Genomic DNA, 24,486 nt, shown 5'->3' with positions numbered 1-24,486 from the left:
ACGCACTTCCTGAAAGGGTGGTGGAAGCAGATTCCACAGGATCATTCAAAAGGCAATTGGACATGTACTTGAAGAGGACTAATTTGCAGGGTTATGGGGAAAATTCTGGGGTGTGGATCTAATTTGGACAGGTCTTCGAAAGAGCCAGCACAGGTGCGAGGGCGGAATGGCCTCATTCTGTGCTGTAAGATTCTATGATTCTATGATTACCTTCGGAATCATTGCAATTGATGCTATTCAGTGTTGAGGAACCAAGAAAATTCGAACCATGATATTCGGCTTCACCATTCCCTTACGAATATCGCAGATTATAATGTCCAGGCGGGGGTGGGACTGAATGGGGGATAGAGTGCGGAGATTGGAATGGAAGCCCAGCAGAATGAACTTGGTCTCATCAGTTTTTGTTATTTTTCCTACCAGTTGCCCGAAGCAGGCGGTGAACCTTCTTCTCGAGAGAGGATCGTCATTTCAGTTCAGAAGGAAAAAGGTATCAAGAAAATCGGGTGACACAGATAGGGAATGATCCGGGACTTACAGCACATCCCTTTTAAACAGACACAAACACGGAATGATCCGGGACTTACAGCACATCCCTTTTAAACAGACACAGACAGGGAATGATATGAGACTGACAGCACATCCCTTTTAAACAGACACAGACAGGGAATGATCCGGGACTTACAGCACATCCCTTTTAAACAGACACAGACACGGAATGATCCGGGACTTACAGCACATCCCTTTTAAACAGACACAGACACGGAATGATCCCGGACTTACAGCACATCCCTTTTAAACAGACACAGACAGGGAATGATCCGGGACTTACAGCACATCCCTTTTAAACAGACACAGACACGGAATGATCCGGGACTTACAGCACATCCATTAGAAACAGACACCGACACGGAATGATTCCGGGAATATATCATAATTATGGTACGTAAGTCTCTCTTACGTTGGCCATAAGATGTACTCTTTTTACCAAGACACACTGTACATTTTGATACTCCGCGACCTTACAATCTCAACACCTTCGTAGAAGGAACTGTTGCTGATTTCAGCATACAATGCAAAAACCTACCCTGCCGTTTCGAGAAAGTTGGGACGTCAAGCCTTCTGGATGGACCGAACCAAGTAAAAGACTTCCATAAAATGACGACGAGGATGGGATTCGAACCCACGCGTGCAAAGCACAATGGATTAGCAGTCCATCGCCTTAACCTCTCAGCCACCTCGTCACATACCGAAGCCGGAGAAAGCCCTTTTTATTCCAAATGAAAATACTGCCGATGTTGGCAATCTGAATTAGAAACAGAAAATGCTGGAAATACTCAGCAGGTCAGGCAGAATGTGTGGAGAGAGAAACAGAGTTAACGTTTCAGGTCGATGACCTTTGGTCAGAACTGAGTCAGAATAAAAGTGCTTTTATTTTCGTCTTTCTCAATTTAAAGCCCTGGACTCTGAGGACAAGAAAGTCTGACCGTACAATATGACCTTCCCATGCACCCAAATCGAGAATGGTGAAAATATCCAGTTAGCTGCTGTAAGCAAACATTGGTGGAAGAACAGCTTTTGCCACTGGATGCAGTGATGTTCGAAGGACCAAAGAGTTTAATGGCGAACATGGAGAATTGCCAGGATAACAAGCAGAACGACTCACTAGATATTTTGGCGGAGAGGCTGTTGACGAATTTCAAATGGAACAGCAACAGGCTGAAATCCAGTCGGTGTGTGAAAGAAAGCGAGTGTTGATGGAAGGGGCTGGGAGTTCAGCAGTGTGGGACCGTGTGCCGAACCACAGCAGTTAAATCCGATTTCACAATGAGTGAACCGATCCAAACGGAGTGGGAGGCGATGCAAAGCGACCGGAGCATTACGTAAATTCCCTGATAGTACATCCGAGTGTGATGCAAAGAAGAAATTTATAATTCCAGTCCATATTTTTATCTTATGCTGACCATAAGAGATACTCCGTTTAACAGGGCGCCATTGTGCACTTTGCTTGATACTTCACCTCGATCACACCTCACACTCCCAACACCTCCGTATAAGAAACAGTTTGGATGGCAATCAATACTTTGCTGATTTGAGCAAACAGATGTAAACCAGCAATGCGAAAAAGCACTTCTCAGGAACGAAGGATTTTTAGTGAAGAGGCCAAAACAAACAACTCCATAAATTCTGGTAGCGGTGGGATTCGTACCCACATACCCGCTAATGACGTACTTTAAAATCTGACACGTGAAGCAGATAAGCCATGCTCGCAAATGGCCGCTTGCTGAGTTCGGCTGAAAAAGGTGATCGAACTGAAACGTTCCCTCTGGTTCTTTCTCCACAGGCGCTGCCTGAGCTGCTGAGTGTTTCCAGCATTTTCTGTTTTCATCTTTATGATTTCACAACGGCTGTTTTCCTGAAAACACTTAATTTGACTCAAGGACGCAGTTCCAAGCAGAACTTTCTTCTGCTCTTCTCATATGAAAGATGGCACTTTACTTTCCTGCTCAAGCGCTTTAAAGTCTGCCGTTTCCGAACAAAATCCCACCCGGGCTTTCAAAGGACCTTTCACTCAAGGCCAACCTCCTATAATCGACAATTTCTCGCCACTGCCGCTCTTTTTATTTCTCCTCATTCTCTTTCAATCGTACATTTCCACAGACCTTTTAAGATCAAGTGGAACATTTCCGACCTGACTGCACCACCCAGATTGCTCAAAGTACACCTGTCAGCCGTCATTCGCAGCTATGCAGCACCGCCCGTCTCTCACGCACACGAATTGCTCAGGGAAAAGCGCCAACGACCATGAAAACAAAACCCAGTTCTTCAGTTAACATCCCCCGTGTCACAAGAGAACCTAAGAAAGTTTCATGGAGAAGTTTGCCGCTGTCCTTCCGAATGCCAGCCCTGCTTTCTTAATGCTTGTCTCTGGAGCAGTCACGCAGATCAAAATGTATCGACTGGTTTCAAGGCAGAAATGAATATTGGTACGAACGGGACATGTGCCGTTAAAACTCTCCCAATCCTCAGACTTGCTACTATTCTTCGCAATATTATAAGCCTCTTCTTTTAATCTAATACTTTCCTTAACTTCTTTAGTTAGCCACGGATGGATCACTTTTCCGGTGGAGTTTTTATTTCTCAATGGAATGTTTATGCGTTCAAAATACTGAAATGTTTCTTTAAATGTTTGCCATTGCTTATCTACCATCATACTTTTAAATCTAATTTCCTAATCTACCTCGCCGACTCGCCCCTCATACCTATGTAATTGGCTTTATTTAAGGTTAAGACAATAGATTCGGACGTAAGTATGTCACCCTCAAATTAACGAAAAATTCTATCATATTATGATCACTCTTTCCAGAGGATCCTTGACTATGAGATTACTAATTAACCCTGTCTCATTGCACGATACAATATCCAAATTAGCCTGTTCCCTGGTTGGCATATTGTTCTGGAAAACTGTCTCAAATGCATTCCATGAACGCCTACTTTGCCAGTTTGATTTGCCCAGCCGATATTAAAGTTCCCCCGGATTATTGCAGTACCTTAGTCAAGGAAGCTCATATGATTCCTTGACTAATACTCTATCCAGCGGCATAGCTACGGTTAGAGGGCCTATAAACTGCTCACACCACTGTTGTCTGCCCCTTGTTATTTCTTATCTCCATCCATACTAAATCTATTTCCTGATCTTTCGAGCCAAGATCCTTTCTCACGACTGCTTTTATGTTATCCTTTATTACCAGTGCTACAGCTCCCCCGCCACCACCCCCACCACCACCCCACCCCGACCCCCGACCAACACTTTTCCATTCTGCCTGTCTTTCTGAAACGTCAAGTACCCTGGAATATTTAGTTCCCAACCTTGGTCACCTTGCAAACACGTCTCTGTAACGGCTATTAGGTCAAACCCGTTTATCTCTATTTGTGCAACTAGTTCGTCTATTCTGTTACGAATGTTTCATGCATTCAGACCAAGAGCCTTTAATTTTAACTTTTTACCATTATTACCTGCTTTGCACTTATTCGCTGGTGCACTATTTCCATTAAAATCCCTGTCTCCAGTACTGGTGCCAATGCCCCATGAATTGAAACCACTTCTTCCCACACCATTCTTTGAGCCATTTCACTCTCTGGTCTATTTGACCATATTCCAATTTACACGTGGCTCAGGTAGTCATCCAGCACAGACTGGCGGTGGAACCTGGGCCGCTTCTGCTGAGTGACTCAGTACCACATCGGGTGAATTCAGGCAACTCATGTAATACATTTGGGGAGAGCAAACAAGCAAAGGAATACACAATAAATCGAAGGATACTGAGAGGTTTACAGGAAGAAAGCTACCTTGGAGTGTACGACCACAGATCTCTGAAGGTAGCAAGATAGGCAGGAAAGATGGTTGAAAATGCATTCGGGATACTTTCCTTTATTAGCCGAGGCATAGATTATATGAGCAGGGAGGTTATGCGAGAACTGTATAAAACATTGGTTAGGGCACAGCTTGAGTACTGCGTACAGTTCTGGTCACCACATTACAGCAAAAACATGATTGCACGAGAGAGGGTACAAAGGAGATTGACGAGGATGTTGCCAGCGCTGGAAAATTTTAGCTATTAGAAAAGATTGGATAGGCTGGGGATGTTCTCTTTGGAACGAAAGAGGCTGAGGGGAGATTTAATTGAGGTATATAAAATTATGAGGTGCCTAAATAGAGATGATGGGGAGGATCTATTATGCTTAGTAGAGGCGTCAGTGAGCAGGGGACATTGATTTGAAGTAATTGGTAGAAGTATTTGAGGGGAGCTGAGGAGAACTTTTTTCATCCGGGGGTGGTGGGGGTCTGGAACTCGCTGCCTGAAACGGTGGTAGAGGCAGAAACCCTCAACTCATTTAAAAAGTGCTTGGATGTACACTGTAAGTGCCGTAACTTACAGGGCTATGGACCAAGTGCTGGAAAGTGGCAGTAAGCTGGATAGTGCTTTTTCGGCCACGGGCACGATGGGCCGAATGGCCCCTTCTGTGCCGTAATTCCTATGATTCTATGAATGTATGAACTCCACACGAGAGTCGAACCTGACCCTTCCTGCTCGATGTGGGATCAAGTACCACACCAGATGAGAACAGCTGACACAGCACAGGACAAGGATGGGATCTGGGCCATTCCTGCTCTGGGACTGATCCTGAGCTTTTCCTGTTCTGTGTGGCTCAGCTCCACTCCGGGTGAGACCAGGTACCACAATACAGGAAACTGGGCTTTTCCTATTCTCTGTGAGGCCCAGTACCAATCCGAGTAAAATGAACTAACAAACCTAAAGCCTGGGAAGCAACCTGAGCCCATCCCGCTCTGTGTGGCTCAATAACACAATAGTTGAGATCCGCTAACCCGGCTCAGGTTGGGGACTGAGCCTCGGCCTTTCCAGGTTTCTGTGGGGCTTAGTTTCACTTTGGGTTAGAACAGGTAACACAGCACAGAACCGAGTATGACGGAGGGAGAAAGATACACGTGTTATGTGCTGTATCATTTTATAAATGCATCAGTGTATTTCTCTCCACACTGTCAGCTTTAAGTGTTTATAAAATGTGTAATTTTGTAATTGTTATTTTGGATGAAACAGACGGGGTCGGTGCGCGGAGGTTTTGTTGGTGATTTCCGTTTCCCACCCCTTTATGGATTGAAAAGAGGAAAGAACTAAACTTATTGAATTCTTGGAAGAAATAACATAAAGAGTAGACAAGGGTAATGCAGTAGATGTAATATGTTTGGATATTTCGAAGGCCTTCGATAACGTACCGCATTGTAGACTCTTGTCTAATGTGAGAGCATGTGGATTCAGAGGACAGGTAGCAGAATGGATAGCGAGCTAACAATCGGGTTAAGGGTAGCTACTCAGACTGGCCAAAGATGTGAATTGCTGTTCCACAAGAATCGGTGCTGGAACCACTGTTCACAATTTACATTAACGATTGGGATTCGGGAATTCGTAAAATTTCAAAATTTGCAGACGACACAAAACTGGGGGTTTTCGTTAATACAAAGGAAGAATGCGTCAAAATGCAAGAGGAATTTAATAAACTTCCAGAATGGGCGTGCAATTGACAAACAAATTTCAGGATCAATTAGTTGTGCATTTTGGAATGAAGAATAAGGAGGCCACAAACTGCTTGGATAGTATGAGTCTAAACAAAATAGAGAAGCAAAGGGACCTAGGGGTACAGATACACAAATCACTAAAAAGTAGTGACACGGGCTAATAAGGCCAGAAGCACCAGGGTTAATTTCTAGAGGGATAGAATTGAAAAGCAAAGAAATTATGTTAAACTTGTATAGAACCTTGGTTAGACAGCACTTGGCGTATCATGCACAGTTCTGGTCTCCATATTATGAAAAGGTTGTAAAGGATTTGGAGAGGAGACAAACAAGATTCACAAGGATGATACCAGAACTGAGAGGATATTCATATTAGGAAAGTCTGAATAGGCTGGGGCTCTTTTCTTTTGAAAAGCGAAGGCTGAGGTGATCTGATAGAAGTCTTTAAGAAAAAGATAGGGTTTAGTACGGCAGACGTAGAGAAAATGTATCCACTTGTGGGGGAATCCAAAATTCGAGGTAATAAATATGAAATAGTCGTTAATAACTCCAAGAGGGAATTCAGGAGAAACTGCTTTACCCAAACAGTGATAAGAGAATTAGCTACAAAGGAACAGGGAGACCCGGAGCGTGACAGACAGAAACAGATACGTAGTGAAACAAAGAACGAAATGGTCATTTTTTGGGCTAAAGATGTACAATGCAAAGATTCCTTTGAACAGTTGCATTGAAGTCAATGGAAATAAAAATCACTGTAGATGTAGAACGGGCTGCCGATTCGCTATCACCCGTTTTACAGTATAGCACAAAATCAAAATTATCCCCAGAGAGTACATACAGAAAGCACTGAATAATTTAAAAACTAATTATTATCAGCCTGGAGAAACATTTCTTCACTAAAAGGGTTGTGAATCTTTGGAATTCTCTACCCCAGAGGGCAGTGGATCATGTATCGTTGAATATATTCAAGACTAAGATTGATAGATTTTTGGACACTAAGGGAATTAACGATATGCGGATAGGGCGGGAAAGTGTAATTAAAGTAAAAGATCAGCTATGATCTTATTGAATGACGGAGCAGGCTCGAGAAGCCATCTGATCGACTGCTGCTCCTATTTTTTATTTTCTTCTGTTGGGCCGAATTAAATTATTTGTATAACAGGAAGTGTAAGGGCCGGTTTCCATTCCTTCAAGGACTTTAATGATCCAGGTGCGTTTTTGCTGCAACATTTGAACCCTGAATTAAAATTCAACACTGGAAGGACTCGAACTCACAACCTTAAAATGCCCTTTTAACAATTATCTAGAAGTCCAGATTCAGCAGATTGATACCAGGGCACGACCAACTGATCAAACCGTGCCTTCTCCTTGTCTGTTACTGCAGAGGGGCAGCTGTTGGCTCCACCCCACGGGCTCAGCTTGTTCTCCAAACCATAAACCAGCTTCCCCTCAATTCCCAGGTTTATCAATAAATCGACAAAGAAAAGTCGAATAAAGCGATGGATTCCGCTCACTGATCGATAATAAAACTCACATCTCCTGCTCTTTTTATCTTCCAAACATTCACATCCATTTGGCTCAGTATTTATTTCTCTGTGTCTTATTCTGTTCGTGCTTTTCCTTATATTGTATTTAAATTGCGAACGACGGAATATATGAACACATTTTATAAAATACCGTCTGTCGCAGAAGGCGATAAAACAAACGACTCAATCGTTATAAACACCGCGCACCAACCAATAGAACAACATTATCTTCAACTGGGCTGTTCCTCACCTGCTCCGTATATCTACCCTGAACTGCTTTCTTACCCCAATTACTTAGACCTTATCGACCGTGGCCCCCCTCATTTCCCGTCTCACTCTCGCCATCTCTCCACCCAATACCCATTCGCCCCCTCCCTATTCGCCCCTTCCCCATTCGTTCGCTCCCCATTCACCTCTTCCCCATTCGCCTCCTTACCCATTCGTTCCCTCCCCATTCGCCCTTACACCATTCGCCCTCTTCCTCTTTTCCCCTTCCCCATTCGTTCGCTCCCCATTCGTCCCTTCCCCATTTGCCCTCTTCCTCTTTTTCCCTTCCCCATTCGCCCCTTCCCCATTCGCCCATTCCCCATTCGCTCTCTTCCTCTTTTCCCCTTCCCCATTCACCCCTTCCCCATTCATCTCTTCCTCATTCTCTCCCTTCCCCATTCGTTCCTTTGCCATTCGTCCCCTTCCTCTTTCGCCTCTTTACAAACCTCCCGGTTGAACAGCACCTTCCATCAGTTCCACCGCTCCAATGCCATTGATGTAACAGGAAAATATTCTCAACCTGACTTTTCCAGACAGTGAACGTCACATTAAGATAAGTTTAAGTTCAAAGAAGATTAATTCCCACTAAGCACGGGGTGAGCAGGTCTCCGTGTTCAGGCTGAGAGTCAAGTGTGGTTTCTCCAGCTTTGTTCAGAGGGGGACAGACGTGGACCTTTGGCCATCAGGTGTACATGTGAATTTATCTCGTTTTGGTGCAGGCTGGTCGACCCACTTGTAGTTGGATGTAAAGTGTAAGATGGAGCGGGCTGTTAAGTCTGCTTGTTAAGGTGAGAGATCCGGAGTAGGTTAAATGAATGTTCCTGTTAAATCTCTGTCTGCACTAAATAAAAGGTTTCCACTAAACGGGATTGCAAACTTTCTTAATATGGCACGGGCTAGAGTATAACACAGAGACAGCAGGCCAGAGAGGAAATTAAACCCCTGAAATATGAAGTACAGTAAAGGGATGGGCAATAAATGCCGGCCTTGCCAGCGACGCCCACATCCCGTGAACGAATATAAAAAAATAAAAAAAATGGAGCGAAGTTATTTACTTCGAAATAATATTTATGGAGATGGAGAGATCGATCACTCTGAGGGAAAGGTGCGCCGGTCATTACCTGTAGAAAATGCAAACACACTTTTATTACATAAATCTGAATAAAATTAGGTTGGATCTTAATGTAGTTCTGAAATGTGATTCAGCTTATATATCTTTTTCATCATTTTTTTATAACCTGAAACAATAACAATATTTGTAACAATAAAAGAAAACGGGGGAGGGGGGCAGTGCTGCGGGACCCTGTCCAATTTAGTAACACAACAGAAGGGTAAGAATATATTGTGATTTATTACAAAATACAGCAGGTCACTGGGAAATTTACACATTTTCCCGAACAGATGGGAAAACTCATGCAGTAAGTAATGGGCAGGGTCAGTTATACTAGACTGAGTGACTTTATTGTGCAGCCTCCATGCATCAACTTTACAATTGTCAAAATTAAACGTGAGAGTGTTACCCAAGAAAAAAACATTAACTGTCTCGCCTGTTTCATCTGCTGCTATTCTGCCAGTCAGCACTCACATACTCCAGGCTGATAATAATGAGTTGTTAAATTATTCAGTGCTTTCTGTATGTACTCTCTGGGGATAATTTTGATTTTGTGCTGTACTGTAAAACGGGAGATAGCGAATCGGCAGCCCGTTCTACATCTATAGTGATTTTTATTTCCATTGACTTCAATGCAACTGTTAAAAGGAATCTTTGCATTGTACATCTGCAGCCCAAAAAATGACCACTTCGTTCTTTGTTTCACTACGTATCTGTTTCTGTCTGTCATGCTCAGGCTCTCCCTCTTCCTTTGTATCTAATTCTCCTTGCTTGACTTTTTCTGACTATATCACTGCTTCTTTCTCTCTGTCATTTTTCTGTGTGTCCGACTTCTTATATCTGTGATTTCTCTCTGTGTCTCTGCCTCTTCCTCCTCCTCTCTCTGCTCTCTGTTTTATTTTCTCTCCCTTTCCCAATCCATTTCTTTATTTCCCCCCATCTCTCACTCACACTCCATCGAACTTTGTCTCTGCTCCTCAGTATATTTCTCCATCTGTGTACGCGTCTCTACCCCTTTCCCCTCTCACTCACACATACTCACCGTCTCTTTTAATGTTAATCTGTGTTATTCATTTCCGGACTCTCTTTAATGTATTAATGTTACTGTTCCGTATGTGCGTGCGCTCTCTGCCTTTCTTTCACTTTTCTCTTTCACTTTCTCTTTTCTCTGCCTCCGACTTTCTTTCTTTCTCTCTTGCTTTCTCTTCCTGTCTATCTTTTTTCTCTGTCTGAATGTCTCCACGTCTGCGAGTTTCTTTATCTATATCTCTCGCCCTCTGTCTCGTTGTGTTTTTATTAGTCTTCCACGTGTTTTTTCTTTCTTTACCTTGTTATTTTTGTCTATGACTCTCTGCCCCTTTTTAATCTTTAGTACTGTCTCTCATTTTCTGTTGATCGATCTGTCTTCCGACCTTTCCCTTCTGTAGCCGTTTCTAGCTGTTTTCCTTCTCTCTGTTTTTGACTTGTCCTCTCTCTCAGTTCCCCCTCAGTCTGCCGCTTGCTGTGTCTTTGCCTCAGTAACCAAAGCTTCATTCCCCTTTCTCACGTTATCTCTCTCTCGCTTCTTTCTCTCTCACTGTCACTTTCCAAGTGCAGCTGAAGGGAATACTATGGGTGGAAGTTGTACAGTAAAAGATCCAGAAGGTTTATTTCTCTCTGTCTCTCTATTTTATGTTTCTCCCTTATTTACAAAAAATAATCAAAAATGCTAATCGAATGTTAGCCTTTGTCTCAAGGGGGCTGGAATAGAAAGTGGTAGAAGTTAGAACGACATAATCATAGAATGCACAGAGGGAGGTCACTTGGCCAATCGTGCCTGCTACGGCACTTTGAACGACCGATCCAATTAGACCAGCTTCCCTGCCCTTTCCCCATCGTCCTGAAAAAGTTCCCCTTCAAGTATTATCCAATTCTCTTTTGAAAGTTATTGTTGAATCTGCTACCACTACCTTCAAGGCCGTACATTTCAGATCATAACAGTTCGCTGTGTGAAACAAAAACATCTCTCCTCATTTCGCCTCTGCTTCCTTTGATTACTAACGCCAATTTGTCAACTCTGGTTACTGACCCATCTGTCTCTGGAAACGGTTTCTCCTTATTTACTCTATCAAAGCTCTGCATGATTTTGAACACTTCTATTACATCTCCTCTTATCCTTCTCTATTTTAAGGAGAACAACCCCAACTTCTCCAGTCTCTCCACATAACTGAAGCCCCACATCTCTGGCACCATTCTAATAAATTTCTGCAACCTCTATAAGGCACTGACATCTTTCCTAAAGTGCTGTGCCCAAATTTGGAAGCAATTAAACAGCTGGGGCTAAATATTAATTTATAACGGTTTAGCCTAACTTCCTTGCTTTTGCACTCTATGCTTATATTTATAAATCCAAAGATCCCGTATGCTACAGTTGTCTAAAGCTCAGGTAAGTCTGCATCTGGAGTATTGCTTTCAGTTCTGGGCACCGCACCTCAGGAAGGATATGTTGGCCTCGGATGGAGTGCAGTCCAGATTCACCAGAATGATGCCAGGTCTAAAATGGTTAAATGATGAGAACACATTGAATAGACGAAGCTTGTATTCCTTTGATTATAGAAAATTAAGCGGTGATCTAATTCAGGGCATTAAGAGGCACGGAACCAAGACATGATCTAATTGAATTGCAGAACAGGATTGTTGGGCTGAATTGCCCACTCCTGTTTCCATTTTCCTATGTTCTCTCCGTCCTTTCTTTCTTGGTTTGTCTTTCTCCGTTTCACGCTCTCCCTCTTTCTCTGTGCTTCTCTCTTTCTTTCTCATTGTTTAACTCCCTTTGTTTCTCACTTCCTTTGTTCTTCTTTCCCCTTTGCTCCTATCTGTCTCTCTATATATTGTATGTTTTCTCTCTCTCCTGTCTCTCTCTCTCTCTCTCCCTGTTTCTCGATCTCTCTCTCTCTCTCACACTCTACACTTCTGTCTCTCCATTTTGGTGGAGTGCACCTTGTTCTGATCAGGCCCACGGCTGTGACTGTGATTGGCCAGTGTGCCCATTTTGATGTAGGTGCAGGTCGGCCATTTCGTTGAAGTCCAGCTGAGCTCTTTAGTGCCGCCTTTTTGAGGAACAATTCATGTTTCTGCAGAGCAATTCCTGCCTCAATTGGTCAGATTATCAACATAATATGTCAGAACCAGACTGAAGATCATTTCATGGCTTTGTGCTGCTAATATAAGATGTACTTTCCGTCCTGGGGAAGTGTAGGGGATGGAGTATGAAATGGGATTTAGTTCTAGTGCTTGAAACCCTTCAGCTCTTTTTATGATTTCACTAATTTAACAATTAGATTGAGTGGGTATGTCACGATGTTCTTCAGTTCCTCTCTGAATTTAGTCTGGGTCAGGACATAAATACAAGTGTTTGTGCAGGAACTGAGAAGTTGCAACATTCCAGTTGTGGATTGTACGATATAAACAGAGTCAGTGTAGGAATAATAGTATCGACTGTCTGCAATTCGCAGATAAATGTTATACCCAACCCGGCCCACCCATAACAATATAAAACTGCCCGATATACTGAAGAGTAAAATGATGGATTTCTTTCTGTTCTCCATCTCTGGATCCTTGTGATTCTCTCCATTACTGCGGCCACGGAGTCCCCTGCGAACTCGACTGGACACTAAAATGCGCCTTACCGTCAGAACATTGAGCAGCAAAATCAGAATGAACGGAGCACAAGGGGTTAAAATGCGGTGAAACATGTCAAATGCGGCCCATGCGGGGGAAGTAAAGAAAATCGTTTTCAGGATACAAAACCAGGGAACATTGTCGACGATCTTTTCAGGTTCATATGGAAAGTACCAGGGCACACACTCTAAACAGCTCAGCACACTCACTGTTCCGAGAACGACAGCCGCCGTTTTCTCCGTGCAATATTTTGTTTTCATCTTCTCACAACAAATGGCCACAAATCGATCAAAGGTGAAAGCGACTGTGAGCCAGACAGAAATTTCTATGGTTGCAAAAACCAGGAAGTAAATGAGACTGCACACTGGAGTAATGTCCAGGAATGAAAATGAGAAATAATTCCAACCAATCCGCCTCAATATCACATCAGAGACAACGACCAGGAGATCGGCCACTGCCATTCCTATCAGGTAGCGACTGATACATTTGGAAAGACCGCACTTTCCTCGGGACAGGATCACAATCGCCATCAAGTTAACTGAGAGAGAGGAAAGAATGCAGAGAAATTACTGATCTGATCTGGAGCCAAAGCAGCAGCTTGAGAGGATGTGGGGAGAAATTTCCAGCTTTGTTGCTGCATGAAACGTTGGAAAGTGATTCATTGACTTGGGCAGCGTTTTCGAACAGAGAGATGTTTTAAACACAATGATCAATAATGAATCGGGAGATCGATACAGAAAGTGAGTAAAGTGAGAACCGGATCCACTGGAAGGGCTGAGTGAGGACGCAGTGCCGGTGGGGACGGGAGAAGGGGTTTTACCGAGCGGGAATTCACCGTATTAAGGCTGGATTTGGGCTTCAGATGGGCGGGTACGAGAACGAAGGTGAGGGGACAGGTGGAGGTGCAGCTGGTTTATTGATTTGGATCAAGAGAGCTGACAGGGGCTGGCACTAAATCGGAAAGGCAGCTGGAGACCGAGCCAGTGAGTGAGATTGGGAGGGAGACAAGGAAAAGGCGGAGCTGGAGGGGAATCAGGATCAGATGGTTTACTAAAGTGGATCAACTGAAGCAACGGATGTGGAGACAGAGGATTCAATGCAGTGGGCGGAGAGACTGGGATTCACAGGGAGAGACTGCAGCAGAATGTTGGAGGTATTCTAATCTATAGGCCCCAGAAGCACAACGCAATGAATAAATTAACCTGTTCATGTCTGTGGTTATTGGTGTCAGGGAACAGCTCGTGAGGTACATAATGTGTGCAATAAATTTACTTTGCACGTTCAATTAAAATTAAATTAAAATATATTGAGTAAATCACCTCGTTATTTATTGAATTAAGCTGACACATAACTTTTAGAATACAGTACCTAATAGTTTATTGCGATCAAGAAATCACTGATTCTATTCTTTAAATACTTTCAGTAAGGCCTTCGATAAAGTCCCCCACAGGAAACTGGTCAAGAAGGTACGAGCCCATGGAATCCAGGGTACCTTGGCACTTTGGATACAAAACTGGCTTAGTGGCAGAAGGCAGAGGGTGATGGTCGAAGGTTGTTTTTGTGACTGGAAGCCTGTGGCCAGTGGGGTACCACAGGGATCGGTGCTGGGTCCCTTGCTGTTTGTGGTCGACATTAATGACTTGGATATGAATGTAAAAGGTATGATCAGTAAGTTCGCTGATGATGCAAAAATTGGTAGGGTGGTAAATAGCGAGGAGGATAGCCTCAGTCTGCAGGACGATATAGATGGGTTGGTCAGATGGGCGGAACAGTGGCAAATGGAATTTAACCCGGAAAAGTGCGAGGTGATGCACTTTGGAAGGACTAACAAGGCAAGGGAATACACAATGAATGGGAGGACCCTAGGCAAGACAGAGGGTCAGAGGGATCTTCGTGTGCAAGTTCACAGATCCCTGAAGGCGGCGGAACAGGTAGATAAGGTGGTAAAGAAGGCATATGGGATACTTGCCTTTATTAGCCGAGGCATAGAATATAAGAACAAGGAGGTTATGATGGAGCTGTATAAAACACTGGTTAGGCCACAGCTGGAATACTGTGTGCAGTTCTGGTCGCCACACTACAGGAAGGATGTGATCGCTTTGGAGAGGGTGCAGAGGAGATTCACCAGGATGTTACCAGGGCTGGAGCGCTTCAGCTATGAAGAGAGACTGGGAAGATTGGGTTTGTTTTCCTTGGAGCAGAGGAGGCTGAGGGGGGACATGATTGAGTTGTACAAAATTATGAGGGGCACAGATAGGATGGATACTAAGGAGCTTTTTCCCTTCGTTGAGGGTTCTATAACAAGGGGACATAGATTCAAGGTAAAAGGCGGGAGGTTTAGAGGGGATTTGAGAAAGAACTTTTTCACCCAGAGGGTGGTTGGAGTCTGGAACTCACTGCCTGAAAGGGTTGTGGAGGCAAGAACCCTCACAACATTCAAGAAGCATTTGGATGAGCACTTGAAATGCCATAGCATACAAGGCTACGGACCAAATGCTGGAATATGGGATTAGAGTAGACAGGGCTTGATGGCCGGCGCGGACACGATGGGCCGAAGGGCCTCTATCCGTGCTGTATAACTCTATGACTCTATGACATTTCAATTATGTTTGTGTATTTATTCAGTAAATAAGTAAAAGGAACATTCACTTAAACAGACTGAGGATCTGATAGCCATAAACACAGCCGGCGAGAGTACATTGAAACTCTCACAATCTGACAACATCCTAACAACACCTTCAAGTAACATTCCCTCCTCATAATTGTGCTGGAAATTTCAGCAGTTCATTCCATGAATTGTTTACACCGCTGCCGCTCTCTGTCTCTCTCTCTCTCTCTCTGCCTGGTCTCTCTATCTCTTTCCTCGCGTTCCATCTCCCCTCTCTCGCTTTGCTTCTCAGTCGCTTTCTCTATCGCTCCTCTCTTGCTCTCCGCACTGTTTGTACTCTCTTTCTCAATGCCCCTTTTCAAATCCGATGAAATCCTATCATCCTGCGCCTGCATTCTGCTCACCAGTACCGTGTTCCAACGATCCTATTTTTAGTGTCAATTTATAAAATGCTGAAGCCTCTGTGAATATTTAAATGCTGCTACAGATCACCCAAGTCTCCACCTGTTCACCTACGCTGTTCACTTCCTCTATATTGCATGGAATAAACAGAATGGATCGCCTCTTCCAGACAGATCTCACAATAATTGAAATTTCTTCTCCTGTAATTATCAAATACAGTGATAGGGAGCGGCATTGTTCAAAGAATAAAAGGCCAACGTTATCACTACGACTTATAATCTACAGATAAATCGAAGTACTCCAGATTCGAACAGATACAGTGCAAACTGATACAACATAACGTCAAAACATTTCATTTCACAATGCAGTCCAGTGACAGCCAATCAATTCATCGAAAGTGAAGCAGAGAATGAGATGTGAAAGAGTCAGCAGCAAACTCAGTTCAGTAGCCAGACATCTGAGGCAACGTCAGACACAAACATAATCGAATAATATTTCATAATAGTGATAATCAATAAATACATTGAAATCCCAGTTGAACTGAAGCATGTTCTGGGGAGAGCTGACGTTGCGATGCCTCCTTGTAACACTGAGACCGTGAGCCGTCTCATGATCAATCACTGAAAACACATTAATGAAAAAAATATTCCAAGACACTTTTGATCCACAATATTAAACTGTTAACCGCTCCCAATGGTCTGATACCAGCTCTTACCCCTGATAGATGATTCCAATACATTCAGCACAGATAATATTCCAGCAACAATGCCAGGCTTGATACAAAAAAGCAAAATACTGCGGGTGCTAGAAATCTGAAATAAAAACAGAAAATGCTGGAGTAGCTCAGCAGGTCAGGCAGCATATGTGGAGACAGAAACATAGTTAATGTTTCAAGTCGAAGAACTTTCATCACAACTGATCATTACAAATAATAATGCAATTGCTACAAGACAGAAAGAGCACTCGCTTAGGACATTTCATCATTCAACTGATAGAACAGAAGAGGCGGCTGTGTAAAAGATGCAGGGAGAAATAAAATACCAAGTACAGCAGCAGAGCTGATACCGATATACAACATTAACAGCTGGAGATAATCGCTTACCAGAAGTTCCAATGGCTGCAAGAACAAGATAGTAAATGTCTTCTATCTGATAGATTACTGGGTATTGCATTTCTGTGAGAAGCAGTGACTTCTGTTGGCCTAAACCCAGAGCTCCGGCAGGCACTCTGAGCTGATCCATTCCAACAAGCCTTGATTTATACAGGGCATAAGTCTCCCCTGACAAGGTGAAGCCTCTGATCATTGCTGCTCGTTACAGTCACTTGAACAAACACATTACATCAGCAGCTTTGACTCCAATATTAATTATGTGGTGCATATAACACAAACATCTCAAAGCCTAGGAGATTATCTTAATCAGCCTTCTCTCGGGAATAAGACTAAAGGCTGTACACATACAGGACTGATCCCACAATAATGAACAGCTTCATTCTCAGTTTTCATACAGTTGTATTGAACATGTGCAATTCCCCCAAATCATTTATAAATTTTACCGATTTCTCCGCAGTGTGGAATTAATCCAAGGTCACAAGCAGACTTGTTTCACTCTGTTCCGGCAGTTTCCCAGTTAAAATATAAATTTTGAGTGTCTGACAGGAGGACAGTTGAAGGCCACGTTCCGGATTCCAGCCGACAATTTACTGTAGATGATAAAAGGGGAAGGTCACTGAACGTGCCCCAATGAGATTCCTCTCTCCGCTATTTTACTGCAGATATTCTACATGGCTGCAGTGAAATTGGTCCCGTGTAACACCCAGCTAAGCACATGACCCAATTTTACCTCCATCGCAAAGGCGCCGTGATTCCCTCACTCGCCTTCATTTCATACTCAGCCCATTGCTATTGACACCCTCAACGATGCCTCTGTCCCCTCCAGACTCCCTTTCTCCAATGCGTTCCTGGCCGGCCTACCATGACCTCCTTATTCAATGAACACTGGCCTCTTTTGGTGGGACTACCCTCGCTTGGTTACACTCACCAATCTCATCATAGCCAGTAGAAGCTTTTCTTCCCACCCTATTATCCTTATCTTTGGTGATTTAAAAGGTTCAATCCTTGGCTCCCTCCTCTTCCTCATCTCCATCCTGCCCTTTGGTGATGTAGACTACAGATAACGACCAGCTTTCAAATGTACACTGACAAAACCACCACCGCTCTTGACCCTTCCAATGTCTTTGTGTTGTCAGACCCACATTCTGTTATAGATTAGCCTCAATTTCCGCAAGATAAAAATTGGGAACTCATGATCTTTCGCCCCATAATATCAATACCCTTGGCACGGATTCCATCCCTACTCTTGTACTTTCATTGGTGAGAAGCTCCCAAATCAGCCAAGCCCTCACTGATCTGCATTGGATTGCTGTCTCCTAAGCCTGCAGATTATTTTTATTCTTTCTTACACTTAAATCCACCAGGGCCTCCCCACCCCTATCTCTGTAACCTCCTCCAGCCCTACAATCCCTTCCAAGCGTTCTGCTATTCACCCCCTGGCCGCCTGTGCATCCGCAGTATATTTGCCCTACTTTTGACAGTCGTGCCTTCAGCCATATTTACACTCCAGAATGCCCTCCCTCAGCCACTCGATCTCCCTCTCCTGCTTTCAGTCAGCCGTGGCTCAGTGGTAGCAGTCTCACCTCTGAGATGGAAGGTTGTGAGTTAAGTCCCACTCCAGACACTTGAGCATATAATCCAGCTGAGATTGCAGCGCAGTACTGATGGAGTGGTGCACTGTCGGAGGGTCAGTAATGTGGCAGTGCTACACTGACGGGAGTGCCGACTTTCGAAGGATACGTTAAACCGAGGGCCCCATCGGGTCTCTCAGGTACATGTAAACGATCCCCCTGCACTATTCGAAAATAGTGCAGGTGAGTTTTCTCCGGTGCCCTGGCCAATATTTAACCCTCAAGCAATATTACTAAATCCGATTTTCTAGTCATTCATCTCATTGAGGTGTGGGACCTTGCTGTGTACACATTGGTTGCTGCGATTCCTACATTACCACAGTGACTACACTTCAAACTGTACTTCATTGACTCTTTTGGAATGTCCTGAGGTCTTGAAAGGCGCTATATAAAGGCAAGTTCTTTCCGCCTTTCAGTCCTTCCATGGAACCCAGCTCTTGCTTCAACCTTTTGTCATCCCTACTAATATCTCCTTCTGTGGCCGGAGCCCTATTTTGTCCTTCAGAGATCTAAATTCTACTCTTGAAAACCAATCTTTTCCCCTCCACCTTAACACTTAGGACAATAGGAATATAGAAAGATAGGAGCAATAGTCGGCCATTTAGCCCCTTGCGCCTGTTCAGACATTCAATGAGATCATGGCTGATCTGTGACCTAACTCCTTTGACCCGCCTTAGCCCCATATCCCTTTGGTTAACAAAAATCTATCAATCTCAGATTTAAAATTAATAATTGATCTAGCATCAACTTGCGGAAGAGAGTTCCAAACTTCTACCAACCTTTGTTTCCTAACTTCACTCCCGAAAGTCCTGGCTGTAATTTTTAAGCTATGTCCCCTAGTCCTGGACTCCTCAACCAGCGGAGATAATTTATCTCTATCCAACCTTTCAGTCCCCGTTAATATCTTGAAAACTTCGATCAAATCACCCCATATCTTCTAAATTCCAGGGAATATAACCTTAGTTCGTATAATCTCTCCTCATAATTTAACGATTGGAGTCCATATGTCATTTTAGTAAATCTACACTGCACTCTCTCCAAGGTCAATATACCCTTCCTAAGGTGTGGTGCCCAGAACTGAAAACAATACTCCAGGTTTGGTCTAACCATTGTGTAGCTGTAGCATTACTTCGATCCCCTTGTATTCTAGTCCTCTAGATAAAAAGACCAGCATTCCAGTCGGCATTTTGATTATTTCCTTTACCTGTCCATGACATTTTAATGATCTATGTACATGGGCCCGTAAGTCTCTTTCGACCTCCACTGTTTCAAACATTTCACCACCTAGAAAATACTCTGATCTCTCCTTTTTAGGTCCAAAGTGAAGGACCTCACACTTGCTTACATTGAAATCCATTTGCCACAGGTTCGCATATTGACTTAATCTATCAATATCTCTCTGTAATTTCATGGTTCCGTCTGCACTGCTTACTTGTATGCCCTTTACTCCACCATCAAACCCACTCTTTGACCAAAGTTTTCGCCAGTACTATTGATATCTTCTTATTCCTATGTGCCTGTTTGTCCACAAGCCTCTGTGAAGCCCCTTGGGATGGTTTTTCATGTTGCAGGTGGTCTGTGTAACATAGAAATATGGAAAATAGGAGCACGAGTAGGCCATTCGGCCCTTCGAGCCTGCTCCGCCATTCAATATGATCATGGCTGATCCTCTATCATAACAACATATTCCTGCGCTCTCCCCTATCATTTGATGCCTTTTGTGTCCAGAAGTCTATCTATCTCCTTCTTAATATATTCAGTGACTTGGCCTACAAAGCCTTCTGAGGTAGAAAATTCCACAGGTTCACCACCCTCTGAGTGAATAAATTTCTCATCGTCTAAGTCCTAAATGTCCTACCCCGTACCCTGAGACTGTGACCCCGCGTTCTGGATCCCTCAGCCAGGGGAAACACCCTCCTGGCATCCAGTCTGTCTAGCCCTGTCAGAATGTTATATGTTTCAATGAGATTCCCTCTCATTCTTCTATAACTCGAGTGAATACAGGCCGAGTCGACCTAATCTCTCCAAGTACGACAGTCCTGCCATCCCAGGAATCAGTCTGGTGAACCTTCGCTGCACTCCCTCTATGCCAAGTGTATCCTTTCTTAGGTAACGTGACCAAATCTGCACACAGTGCTCAAGCTGTTGTCTCACTGCAGTAATTGTAAACAATTTTACAACACCAAGTTATCGTCCAACGATTTTATTTATAATCCCACAAGCTTTCGGGGGTTTTCCCCTTCCTCAGGCGGTGTGGAAGTCTGAGGAAGGGGAAAGCCCCCGAAAGCTTGTGGGATTAAAAATAAAATCGTTGGACTATAACTTGGTGTTGTAAAATTGTTTACAATTGTTAACCCCAGTCCATCACCGGCATCTCCACATCATCACTGCAGTAAGACATCCTTGCTCCTGTATTCAAATCCTCTTGCAATGAAGGGAACATATCATTTGCCTTCCTAACTGCTTGCTACACCTCCATGTTTGCTTTCAGTGACTGGTGTACAAGGACACCCAGGTCGATTTGTACATTAACATTTCCCTATATATCACCATTTAAATAATACTCTGCCTTTCTGTTTTTCCTTCCGAAGTTGATAACTGCATCTGCCATATATTTGCCCACTCACTCAACTTGTCTAAATCGCCTTGAAGCCTCTTTGCAGCCTCCTCACAACTCACGATCCCACCTAGTTTTGTATCATCAGCAAAGTTGGAAACATTACATTTGGTTCCCTCATCCAAATCATTGATATAAATTGGAATCGCTGGGGCCCAAGCACTGATCCACGCGGTACCCCACTAGTCACTGCCTGTCACCACGAAAAGGACCCATTTATTCCTACTCTCTGTTTCCTGTCTGTTCACCAATTTTCAATCCATGCCAGTATATTACCGCCAATCCCCTGTGCTTTAATTTTGCACATTAACCTCTTATATGGGACTTTATCAAAGGCCTTCTGAAAATCCAAATAAACCAAATCCACTGGTTGTCCCTTATCTATTCTATCAGTTACATCCTCAAAAAACTCCAGTTGTTTTGTCAAACACGATTTCCCTTTCATAAATCCGTGTTGAATTTTTCTAATCACGTTGATATTTCCTAAGTGTCCTGTTATCATATCCTTTATCATAGACTCTAGCATTTTCCCTACGACTGATGTTAGGCTAACCGGCCCATATTCTCTCTCCCTCATTTCCTAAATAGTGGGGTTACATTTGCCACCCTCCAATGTGCAGGAACTGTTACATAATGTATAGAATTTTGGAAGACAGCAACTAATACATCCACTATTTCCACGGCTCCGTCTTTTAACACTCTGGGATGCAGATTATCAGTTCCTGGGCATTTATCGGCTCTCAGTCCCGTTAATTTCTCCAGCACTATGTTTTACTAATACTAATTTCTTTTAATTCCTCCTTCCCACTAGTCCCATGGTTTCCCAGCATTTTTGGGAAGTTATTTGTGCCTTCTTCTGTGAAGACAGAACCAAAGTATTTGTTTAATTGCTCTGCCATTTCCTTGTTCCCCATTACAAATTCTCCCGTTTCTAACTATAAGGGACCTACATTTGTCTTCACTAATCTTTTTCTTTTTACTTACTTGTAGAAGCTTTTACAGTCCACTTATAAATTCCTTGCAAATTTACTCTCATACTCTATTTTTCCCCTCTTAATCAGACTCTTGTTCCTTAGCTGCTGAATTCTAAATTGCTCCCAATCCTCAGGATTACTACTTTTTCTGGCAACTTTATATGACTAAAAATAAGATAGATGAGTTAAGTCGTGCCCTCCGGGGTGTCCTAAGTCAGTAACAGGACGACCAATGTAGAGTAGGAGGAGGGGGAGACCATAACCACTGTCAAAGAAAATACAGGAGCTGGAGGAAAGATTAAAGCAGAAGAAAGGCATGATGTATGCCATAACAGACAACTTAAATTTCTCACGGGATAGAGAAATCAGTAATCCTTCATGGGAAGAGATAGACTTTAGAGAGCTAGTACAGACTGCCCGTCAGTAATCCTTCCCGGAGAGATAGACTTTAGAGAGCTAGTACAGGCTGCCCGTCAGTAATCCTTCCCGGAGAGATAGACTTTAGAGAGCTAGTACAGGCTGCCCGTCAGTAATCCTTCCCGGAGAGATAGACTTCAGAGAGCTAGTACAGGCTGCCCGTCAGTAATCCTTCCCGGAGAGATAGACTTTAGAGAGCTAGTACAGGCCGTTCAGCAGTAAACCTTTCCGAGGAGGGATAGACTTTAGAGAGCTAGTACAGGCTGTTCAACAGTAAACCTTTCCGGGGAGGGATAGACTTCAGAGAACGAGTACAGGCTGCCCGTCAGTAAGAGTACGACCGAGACAGGGAGCAGGAGGACCAGGGTCTGGAATCAGGACCTCATGAAAAATACCAAACTCCCCAAGCGGTGATGAGACCAATACGAGTAGCAAAAACAGATGGGGCAGGAGCTGAGCTGGGATTCTCTAATATCCCATAGAATGCCCCTCAATTACTGGCCTTGGCCACTAAAATCTCGTCAATTAAACACAAGATAGATCTGAGCATGAGTCTGGCGAGTGTAGATCAGACTGACGAGTTACATCCCATAAATGGATTGAAAAAAATATTAGGATTGCCTTCAGTCTGAAACAGAGAGTTACAGATTGATTAATGGCGATTGGAACCGGACCCGTCTCCCACATTGAGAGCATTTGTAGGCGGAAGCTATCTTCTAAGTTTTTCCTATACTAACCATCGCAATAGAGTTTCCGTAGTGTAGTGGTTATCACGTTCGCCTAGCACGCGAACGGTCCCCAGTGCAAAACTGGGCGGAAACATTTTCTAAAAGTTATCCACCAAAAGTCAATAAATTTATAAAAAAGCAAGAATTCACTCTGTGCTTAAATGTGAATAAAATACACCTCACAGAACCGGTATATTTTCCTTTCTCTGTCCAGTTCTACACACACTCAAACACTACACAGATACCGACAGTGTCTCCCACTCACTCCCGTTTCCTGTCCCGACGGTGCAGAAAGCCCCTCTCAAAGCTATACATTGCGACTGATTTCTGTTGATTTGTGAGAGATCATTAAAGGATCCTGCAGCGATGCCTCGGTTAATAATTACAATTCTAAACAACATTGCAGCCGCGGCAACAAACACATCGGTTTTTCGATGTTCGATGTTCCCCTGCTCCCGGATTGAGTGAGGCCACGACAGGCCGCCTATCCGGCTCCACTCTCTCCAATCACACGTTCCTAGCGGAAAGCAGCGAATGCCGCTTCAGACAGTGCATTGCTGCCCAACCCTGGGAAACAAGAATCTACCGAAGCTTTGACCACACATCGCAGGCATCGTCTGTCCCGCGGTTCTTGCTCCGCTGCAAAGACAGAACTTGCCCACTCTTTCAAAATTTACAGCCTGAACAGAGACTTCAACCCTGGAACCTCAGATCTCTCCCCGCTTTAAAATTCTGATGCTGTGCCGACTGAGCTACACAGGATCGCTTTAGAGAAACTTCCATTGTATAGATTCTTGGTAGGACTTTGAATTATCCCTCGTCGACCTCGAAAGATGGTGAGGATCCCTGTTATAAAATTCTCAGTAACGTGTTGAGGAGAATCCTTGTTTCTGTTGAACATGATGTAAGAAACATGGACAGTGAACTCGCGAGTTTACAATTTTTCTTGTTTGTGCCAAATGTTTTGTCATTCGTTAGCACCAATTAAAATAACACTTTACCCAATGTCTCAAAATCTAAACTTGTCCCACACGGGAGTTGGAAAAGGCCTCTCGACCTTTCAGCGTATTAACATCTGTCAGCTGAATAATTTCTCCCGTTGCACAGTGACAACAGGCAGAATATTTCCCTTCCAAATTTTCCACACACGAAACTTCCAACCGATAAATATCCGCTTAACGAAATGAAGAATTGTGTGTTTGGTTCATTAGATTTAAAGATATCGGACCGGCCCCTTTGCCTTAACGACTGCCGCAATAGCCCCCTCTCCCCCTATAAACAAGTAAACTCGCACCTGCTATTGAAAGACGGGAGGCCAGAGGAACCTTAGTGTCCACATGGAA

General features: G+C 43.6%; 1 protein-coding gene and 2 non-coding genes across 3 annotated transcripts; 1 reads left to right on the top strand and 2 right to left on the bottom strand.

Annotated features, from left to right (window-relative positions):
- Positions 1-1,159: 1,159 nt before the first annotated feature.
- On the bottom strand, positions 1,160-1,241 carry trnas-gcu (transfer RNA serine (anticodon GCU)). The gene has a single exon. It is a non-coding gene; the product is annotated as a tRNA-Ser (tRNA).
- An 11,047-nt stretch (positions 1,242-12,288) lies between these two features.
- Positions 12,289-13,116, bottom strand: LOC137335570 (probable G-protein coupled receptor 139). The gene has a single exon (XM_068000884.1). The coding sequence runs from the start codon at positions 13,114-13,116 to the stop codon at positions 12,289-12,291; it is 828 nt and encodes a 275-aa protein (XP_067856985.1).
- Positions 13,117-23,164: 10,048 nt separating this feature from the next.
- Positions 23,165-23,237, top strand: trnaa-agc (transfer RNA alanine (anticodon AGC)). Its single transcript has one exon. It is a non-coding gene; the product is annotated as a tRNA-Ala (tRNA).
- Positions 23,238-24,486: the final 1,249 nt, after the last annotated feature.

Source organism: Heptranchias perlo, chromosome 20, assembly GCF_035084215.1.
Source record: "Heptranchias perlo isolate sHepPer1 chromosome 20, sHepPer1.hap1, whole genome shotgun sequence".
Classification (NCBI taxonomy): Eukaryota; Metazoa; Chordata; class Chondrichthyes; order Hexanchiformes; family Hexanchidae; genus Heptranchias; species Heptranchias perlo.
This window is presented reverse-complemented; position numbering and strand designations above follow the sequence as displayed.

Coding starts and splice junctions, on each gene's coding strand:
- LOC137335570 (XM_068000884.1), bottom strand. CDS start 13,116: ATGGCAGTGGCCGATCTCCTGGTCGTTGTCTCTGATGTGATATTGAGG.